At 62.0% G+C, this 8,600-nt stretch overlaps 1 protein-coding gene across 4 annotated transcripts; it reads left to right on the top strand.

The window, feature by feature from the left end:
* Positions 1-221: 221 nt before the first annotated feature.
* On the top strand, positions 222-8,351 carry AMOTL2 (angiomotin like 2). Of its 4 annotated transcripts, none has more exons than XM_069791782.1 (10): positions 222-241; positions 1,150-1,970; positions 3,471-3,705; positions 4,251-4,395; positions 4,539-4,631; positions 5,299-5,594; positions 5,713-6,005; positions 6,116-6,327; positions 6,497-6,649; positions 6,957-8,351. In XM_069791782.1, the coding sequence occupies exons 2-10, from the start codon at positions 1,237-1,239 to the stop codon at positions 7,013-7,015; spliced, it is 2,220 nt and encodes a 739-aa protein (XP_069647883.1). In that variant the 5' UTR covers positions 222-241; positions 1,150-1,236; the 3' UTR covers positions 7,016-8,351. The 4 variants fall into 4 exon arrangements, with proteins under 4 accessions (XP_069647883.1, XP_069647882.1, XP_069647884.1 ...); XM_069791781.1 differs by having other exon boundaries at positions 6,494-6,649; XM_069791784.1 differs by lacking the exon at positions 222-241 and adding an exon at positions 491-610 and having other exon boundaries at positions 6,494-6,649.
* Positions 8,352-8,600: the final 249 nt, after the last annotated feature.

The raw sequence follows: 8,600 nt of genomic DNA, 5'->3' as shown, positions 1-8,600 counted from the left end.
TCCCCGCACGCATGTGGCGTGCACCGACCCCCCAGGCCTGCTGCTGCCTCTTGCCCCCCAGGCCCCTCGCATGCCTGCCAGCGCCCGTGGCACGCGTGTGGCCCCGGTACACCCGGGGCACGTGCTCCCGGACCCAGGCCAGCCAAGCGCCCCGAGCATCCCCGCACGCTTGCGGAGCTGGGAGCGACCCACCGGGGTCTCACAGTACTGGTGGGCTCCGGTGGGTGTGGGAAAGGCCTGGGTGAGTTTTGGGGTGATTTTGATTTTGAAGAGCGCGGGGAAGCAGGGAGGCACGTCCCGCTCCCTCCCTTTCCCAGGGGTGGGGGTCTGAAGCCGCCAGCCCAGGCCGACTGCGGCTGCCCCACGACTCCCGTGTCCGCGTCCGTGTCCGTGTCCGTGTCCGTGTCCTCGTCCCCGTCCCCGTCCCCGTCCGTGCTCCCCCTGCCGGCAGCACCCTCGGCGGGACGGGGAGGGGCGGTACGGAGCGGAGCGGGCGGGTCCGGCCGCTGCATTCCGGGCATAGCAGGGCCCGGGCCGGCCTCCGCTGCCGGCGGGACGCCCAGTGCCGCCGCCGCCGCCGCCCCGCTCCGCTCCGCTCCGCCATGCTCCGGTAAGTGCCGCCCCGGTGAGGCTCCCACTAGCACCGGGACCCCGCCGGGATCGGGACAGCCGTGAGGGGCCGGCTCGGTTCGCCGGGGCTGGGGGGGGGTCCCGCCGGCCTCCGGCCGGCCTCCCGGTGGCTCCGTGCCCGGTCCCCCCGGGGCCGCCTCGTCCCTCATCCCCGGGCTACGGGGCAGCGCCGGTCGCTGGGGGAGGGCCCGGGTCCGGTGGGGAGCCAGCATCGGAGTCAGCCTCGACCCCCCGAGCCGCCGCCGCCGCCCCCCCCCCCCCCCGCCCCCAGCCCCGGTCCCGGCCCCCGGAGCCGGCCTCGGCCATGGGTGTGATGAGAGCGCCAGTGCTCAGCCAGGGCAGCGGGGAGCCTGCTTCCGCACTCCCACCACCGCCACGGCCTCCCACCCGGCCGGCACGTCCCGGCCGGCCTGCCAGCGTGCTGAGCAGGATTCCTGGAAAACAAACCCTTGTTGATCAGGGTCTGCGCTGCGTCCTGCCTGGGCCGGTTCCCAATTATCCCCTCTTTACCCTGTGCAGGTGCCTCAGCACAGACAGTTGCTGCTAAGGTCCCCGGGGTCACCCTTCTCAGGTGGAAACGTGGCTTTGCCGACGGTGCAGGCAGAGATGAGGACGGCAGAGGACTCGAACGGGACGGTCCTGCACCGCCTGATTCAGGAGCAGCTGCGCTATGGGAACCTCACAGAGAACCGCACGCTGCTGGCCATCCAGCAGCAGGCTCTGCGTGGCGGTGGGGGTGCCGGCAGCCCCCGCTCCTCCCTGGAGAGCCTCAGTCCAGAGGAGAGCCAAATGGTGCAGCAGTCCACGCGGCAGGAGCCCCAGGGTCAGGAGCATCACTCTGACCACGTCTACTTGGAGAACAGCGTCTATCGGCTCTGCCAGCCCCAGCACAAGGGCGAGGAGCTCCCGACGTATGAGGAGGCCAAGGCACATTCCCAATACTACGCCTCGCAGCGGGGCGGGCAGCAGCCTGGAGGGGTCAGCCCAGGGATTCGGGGTGAAAATGGTCCACACGGGGCCGAGAGCGGTACCCGACGCCCCGACGAGGGGCTGAAGGACCTGAAGCATGGCCACGTGCGGTCGCTGAGTGAGCGGCTGATGCGGATGTCGCTGGAGAGGAACGGAGCCAAAGCGCAGAGCCCCATCAGTGCTTCCCACAGCTACCCCCAGCTCTCCCGCCACCACCAGCTCGCTGCCCTCCGAGGGCAGCACCCTGAGGGGCCAGAGCCACGGGGACCCCCTCCGGAGTATCCCTATGTCATCCCTTCCCAGGACACTTACCTGGCCGAACCCCGACCCTGCTCCCGGGAAGGTCCTGGATTTCAGCATCCTGAAATCAGGTAACCTGCGGCCTCTGGGCTCCACTTTTGGGGTGCTCACTGGGTGCCTCCCAGCCGTGGTGCCCCAGGAGCGGCCAGGATGGATGCTCGGAAGATGCAGGATGCAGAGAGCAGTGGGGGGGCCTGGGGCAGCCGTTGCCGAATCTCTCATCCTCACGGGGCCGGTTTTGGCTCAGCCTGTGGGGGTCTGCAGGGACACCACCGGTCCCCTCCTCTCCCCAGTTTCCCCCAGCACAGTTGGATTTTTCCAACCAGTGATGAAAATCCCACTGTGTCTGCAGACCCTGGCCCCTCCCCACGTGCTGGGAGGAATTTGGAGTTAATTTAGGAGCTGGAGCCAGCTCAGGAAACGGCTAAATGTGGAACGGGCATGGGGCAGGGTGGAAGGCAAACGTGCTCCCCGCTCCATGGAAACCCACCCCGTAGTCCTGAGCTGGGGATGTCTGCATAGCACCAGTTTGCTGCTGGTGCCGTGGGACTGCTGCTGAGCTGAGCCTGGGCTGGTGCCAGGTGGTTCATGGAGGCGATGAGCAGCGCTGGGCAGCTCTCCCCTTCCCTTCAGCAGCTTGACGCCTCCAGCAAAGAGCCAGGTTGTCTCCGAGAGGGCCATGGAGCGGTCTGGGGGGCCCAGAGGTCTAGGCGATGCCTGGCATTTGAGGAGGGCTGGAAAAAACTTCTTCCAGTGTGGAAAACGATGGGAAGAAGGGAACTGGAGGCTTGATGGGAGGATGCACGCTGCTCCCAGCCCTGCTGACCTATCCAGGTGGAGAGTGATAGCATCTCTGGCAGGAAAACCTTCTCCTTCCAGGGAACAAAGAGGGGAAGGGGAGCCGCGAGGAAGATGTATTTATTCTTCCTCTCTCCCATATCATCCTGCAGGAATGCAGGCCCTTGGCGGGCAGCCCGTGGTGGAGTGGAGCCGGGCTGTGCATGGCTGCCCTGCTTGGGGTATTCGAGGCGGCCGCGGGTTGTCGAGGAACTCGGAGCAGTCGTGCGAGGGGCGGCTGGGCTGGCCTTGCTACTCCAAATACAGCAAGGGTGTATTAATAGTTTGGTGGTGAGGAGCCATGCCGGCAGCCCTCGCTTTGCCCAGAAAACAAGGAAAAGGGGCAGTGCTGCCGTCTCCCAAGGTGCATCCTTTACCGAGCTGTCATCCCTTTGCAGCACCCCCAGCAATAGGGTGGGCCTGGGGGGCTGGGAGCCCAGCCTGACCCACTGGCCAGGTCCTGGAGTTGTCAGGTCAAGGCATCCCTGTGAGACGGGGTTTATTTTGTGTTTGAGGGTGCTCAGGAAAGCACCTTTTAGAAAGCAAATGCTTCCCAGCTCTGAAAAGCAGGATAGATGCTTCCCAGAGCTTCCCTCCTCCTTTGGGGCCGCCCAAAGGCACCAGCAGCACCTGCTTGGCCCATGGGTTTGGAGCAGTCGGCTGGGAGCTGGAGATGCGGTCGGCTCTCCTGCCCTGCCAAGTCCCTTGAGCATCCCTCTCCTCTCTCCCTGCAGGGTGCTGCCCACCCACGTCCCCACCACTTTCCTGCCGCCACCGGGCACCCTGTGCCCGGGCACGCTGGGTCCCGCCAGCGTGGAGGCACTGGTGAGTGCCCAGGCAGTCTCGGCCAGCAGCCGCCTGGCCCGGGCAGATGCAGTCCTGCGGGAAAATGAGAGGCTCCAGCGGGAGAGTGAGAAGCTGCGGCGGGAGCTGGAGAGCTGCGCCGAGAAAGCAAGCTGCATCCAGAAGGTGAGCGAGCGGCAGCAGCCCTGTGGTCATGGTATCGTGTGTCCTCCCTCCCCATGAGCAAGGGGATGCTCAACCAGCTGCTGTGAAAATTCACCCCCTTTAGCGTTTTAATCCCTTCTTCCCCCTCCCTCCGGTGGCTTGTTCCTCTCTGAGCAGCTGCGTTTCAGCAGCACGGCAGCCGGGACGGGGGAGAAGGAGCCTATTCTCCGGTGACCCCCTCCCTCCGCCTGTCCCCCCCATCCCCAGCCGCCACAGAAAGCCCTTTGTGTGGCCGCGTACAAGGGGTGGCTGTTCCCCGCCGGCCGAGCTACAGCAGAGCCAAAACCTGTGGAGGGACTCTTCTGCATGAAGAAAGGCAGAAAAAATTGGTTTTCACCCCAAAACGTGCGCTGGGGGTCACCCTGGGGGGGTTCTCATGGATGCGCTGAGCTCTTCTGACAGCTTGGGTTGGGCTGAGTGGCCTGGGTGAGCTTTGGCCAGCATCTCCCTTTCGTTTCCTCATTCCATGAATATCTAACCCCGGCCTGTCCCTTCCTCCGCCCCAGCTGGAGAGCGAGATCCAGCGCATCTCAGAGGATTACGAAAACCTCGTCAAGGCGTCTTCCAAGCGGGAAGCCTTGGAGAAAGCCATGAGGAACAAGAGAGACGGCGAGATGCGACGGCTCCAGGACTTCAACCGGGACCTGAAAGGTGAGGGACCCTCCACATCCCCATCCCCATGGGTGTTCTCCATTCCCCGGCTTTTTCCCTGTGTGTTTCTGCCAGGAGCCAAGCTTCCTCTGGCCAAAATCTTGTATTTAAATCTTAATTGGATTTAATTGCCTTCGGACCAGAGCGGTTGGAATCGGCGAACAAGCAGCTGGCCAGCAAGACCCAGGAAAGCCAGGAGAGCAACCAGGGCAGTGTGGCCAAACTCCTGGCGCAGAGTAAGTCCCGGGGGATGCCCGTCCTTGCCTGGCTCCCCATGGCATCCGTGAGCGGGACAGCGGGGCTCAGCATGCTCCCTTTCGGCTGGAGGAGGAGGAGACGGGTGGCGAGCGGCAGCTCTTGCCCATCCCCAGGGAGGATGGAGCTGCTCTTGGCGCTGGACTCGAGCCATTAATCCTGGCCGGCCGGCGGCGTGACCCGCATTCTCCACATTCCTGCCGCCGCGCCGGCTCTTCCAGCATCGAGCCCGCACTCCCGCCCTGCACCAGCCTGGCCCTTCTCTCCCTCCTCCCTCCCGTGCCTTGCAGCTGCGCAGGCCTGGGCTTTTTTTGGGGAAAATATACCTAAATGCATTATTTTAGCAGAGAGACACAGTGTTGGTGTTACGTGGGAGGAATCGCATCCCCTTCCCTAAGGTGGCTGGATTCATGCCGGGCAGATTTTACCCTTCACAAGCCAAAATTTGGGCTGGAATGTGGCAAATGGAGGCTTTTGGCCATCTGCCCGAGTGGCTGGGATGCCCTTGACCCCCCACATACCTTGCGTGCTGAGGAAGGGATGGCCTGGCCAGGCTTTGGGGAGCAAAGAGCCCCCAGGGGGGGCTTTGTGGACCAGCCTTAGGCTGGCGAAGCCTCTTCGGCTGAGACCTGGGGGGGTCTTTTGCAGGCTATGAGCACCAGCAAGAGAAGGAGAAGCTGGAGCGAGAGGTGTCCCTGCTGCGCAGTGCCAATGAGGACCAGCGGCGGCGGGCAGAGCTGCTGGAGCAGGCGCTGAGCAGTGCCCAGGCACGGGCGGCCAAGGCAGAAGCTGAGCTGCGGAAGAAGCGAGCCTACGTGGAGAAGGTGGAGCGGCTGCAGGCAGCCCTGGGCCAGCTCCAGGCCGCCTGTGAAAAACGGGAGCAGCTCGAGCTGCGGCTCCGCACCCGCCTGGAGCAGGAGCTGAAGATGCTGCGGGCTCAGCAGGTGTGTGCCAGCGAGACACGGCCGTGGGTGCTGGTGAGCCACGGTGGGTGCTGCATCCTCCCAGCACCTCCTCATCCTCTCTTTTGGGTTGTTTTCTGGGTTTTTTTTGCCACTGCAGAGGCACGCAGGTGCCGCAGGCGGGGGGACGCCGGAGCTGAGTGCCCACACGCTCTCTGAGCAGCTGAGGGAGAAGGAGGAGAAGATCCTGGCCCTGGAGGCTGACATGACCAAGTGGGAGCAAAAGTACCTGGAGGAGTGCACCATGCGGCAGTTTGCCATGGACGCTGCAGCCACCGCGGCCGCCCAGCGGGACACCACCCTCATCAGCCATTCCCCACGGCACTCCCCCAACAGCAGCTTCAACGAGGATCTCCTCCTGGCCAGCCACAAGCACCAGGAGATGGAGAACAGGTAGGCCCACCTTGCTGACAAGCTTGCGCTGTGTTCTGGCCAGGCGGTGTCTGCCTCCTCCTCCCCTTCCTCCGGCACCTCTCCCAGCTTCTGCCTCTTCTCCTCTCCAGGTTAAAAGCCCTTCATGCCCAAATCCTAGAGAAGGATGCCATCATCAAGGTCCTGCAGCAGCGCTCACGGAGGGACCCCAGCAAAGCCCTCCAAGGCTCCCTGCGGCCAGCCAAGTCTGTGCCCTCTGTCTTTGCTGCCTCCGCCGCCCCGAGCTGGCCAGGGGCTGGCCAGAGCGACCGGCTGGCCGAGGGCAGCTCCCGGGGCAGCACAGGTAAATAGAGGCACCTGCCTGCTCCTTGCCTTCACTCGGCAGCAGGGAGTTGCCTGCAATTTCTCCTGCAGTTTTGGAAGTAGAGAGCTTGAGGAGGGGGGATTTCTCCGGTGAGCCATAGGGACCAGCCAGAGGAGCTGGCAATCCCTAATGGCATCTCCTCCAGCAGGCAAAGCCACTGCCGAAGGGGCAGCAGCGCCCGCCACCCTCCCTCTGCCCTCCCACTCCAAGCACGGCAGCAAGGACGGCAGCACGCAGACGGACGGGGCGGCCGAAAGCAGCGGCCAGGGTGAGGGCACTGAGCGCCTGGCTGGTTTGCTGGGTGAGTCCCTGGGGATGGCACGGGGAGAGCTGGGGATGCTCCAGCCCGTGGGCTTGGCATCCAGGAGATGGGCTTTGCACAAGCATCGGTGATTTTTTAAGGCATTTTAAAGGCCCCATTTGAGCCTGGTGGGTTTGAATCCCTGCAATCGCTCGTTGCTTTTTCACTTTTCAGGTGCAGAGCATTTTTCTTGAACACTTTGGGGGAGGCTGGACTAGCAGTACACTTGCTGCCGGCCCTTCAGTGGGATGGGCGCCATGCTGATGCTCTTCACCTCTCCTCCAGCTCTCACCTTCTTTCTCTGCAGAGAGCTCGGCTGCTGCCAGAGCCCCGGACCTGTCTGACATGGTGGAGATCCTGATTTAAGGCCACCCACAGGCTGCACGCCAGCCCCTCCACCCTCCCTGCCTGCTGCATGGGCAGAGCCACCCTGCCTGCACCTGCCTGGGATGGAGGAGCCTGCGGGAAGGAGGACCGAGCCTGGAGCTCAGCAGTGTCCCCACGGCCAGTCTCAGTGGGTGGCCTCTGTGCATGGGAGAGCCACTGTCCGCGCTTGGCACCCACACGGGTCCCCAGCTGCGCGGGGCGCGCTGGAGCCCAGGAACCCCACAGTGGTAGTGGAGCCTTGTGACCCCCCTGTAAATACACCCAGGTTTTGTACGATGGGAGCAAACATACTTGTTGTTTCAGCCTCTTCTCCTTCCTGAGGTGGGGGGCTTCTTCCCACCCCCTCGCTCATGGGCTCCATCCCCATCCCGGCTCCATCCCCATCCTATTTCTGGGTCTTGGCCACCCGCATCCACCCAGGTGCTTGGCCTCCAACTGGAAAATCCCTCTCTGTTCACCTGAACTGCACCCACAAGGAGATGTCTGCACAAGGGCAGAGCTGGGAGGGATCCTCCATGGGTCCCATCGACCGCCCGGATCCACGTGGCCAAGCCAAGCACCAGGACCCCCAAACCACCATCATCTGCATCCATCACCTGTATCCATCACCTGCAAACCTGCCTCTGGGTTTTTATCACGGGCAGGCGAGCGGTTTGGGATGCGGTGGCAGTGAAGCAAAAGACAATGATAATCAAGAGAATGAAAGGTGGAGGAGAAATCCCCTTGAAACCAGAGGTGAAACGCTCAGAGTGAACCGAGGATGGCTGATGGAGGCAGTGGGATGCACCGCCCCTCTTGTGGCTGCATCCCACCACCACATCCCCTGGCTACTGGCAGCTGGCTTCTGCCCATAGCCAGCACCAACGTCTCGGTCCTCTGAGCTGGGATGCTTCCTGTCCTTGCCCTTTGTGTATCTGTATATTTTTTCTTTCTTTCTTTCTTCTTTAAACATGTGTGCATTTGCTGGACAACTGCATTTTTTATTTTTCTCTCCCAGACACGTAAAAAATGCGTTTGGTTCTCGTGCATTGTTTACAAAGTGGAAGACAAACAAACAAAAAATTATGAAAGAGGAACATCCCCCCCCCCCAACTTAATATATTTTATATTAATATTGGTATTTCTTTTTAAGTATTTTTTTCGTGCTGTGAACTTTTTTTCCTGCCAAAGACAATGAGTTCCTGTTTGTGCGTTTTAAGTTATCTTAAGTATTTAAACGTAAACCTGGCTGTTTCGTTATGCCGCCCTATACCGAGATTGCTGTAGCATTCCACTTGGTATAACAATATTTTAATAAAAAAACCCCAAATATTGACCCACGGGTACTCTTTTTTCCCATGCGATAGGGTGAGAGGGAGGTGCTGCTGAGGCAGAAGGGGTCTAGGGGTAGCGACCCCCGGCTGAAACACTGCCCTTCCCAGCTCCCCGGGGCAGTGATTTGGGGTGCAGCTGCATGGGACAGGGGAAAAAAATGTTGAAGAGCATCTCTGCATTCCCCAAAATCCCATTGGGATCCCATTTCCCCCACCTCGATGGGAGAAAAGGATGGAGTTACCTAGAAATG

The sequence above is a fragment of the Haliaeetus albicilla genome, chromosome 9 (assembly GCF_947461875.1).
Source record: "Haliaeetus albicilla chromosome 9, bHalAlb1.1, whole genome shotgun sequence".
In the NCBI taxonomy this organism is placed as follows: domain Eukaryota; kingdom Metazoa; phylum Chordata; class Aves; order Accipitriformes; family Accipitridae; genus Haliaeetus; species Haliaeetus albicilla.
This window is presented reverse-complemented; position numbering and strand designations above follow the sequence as displayed.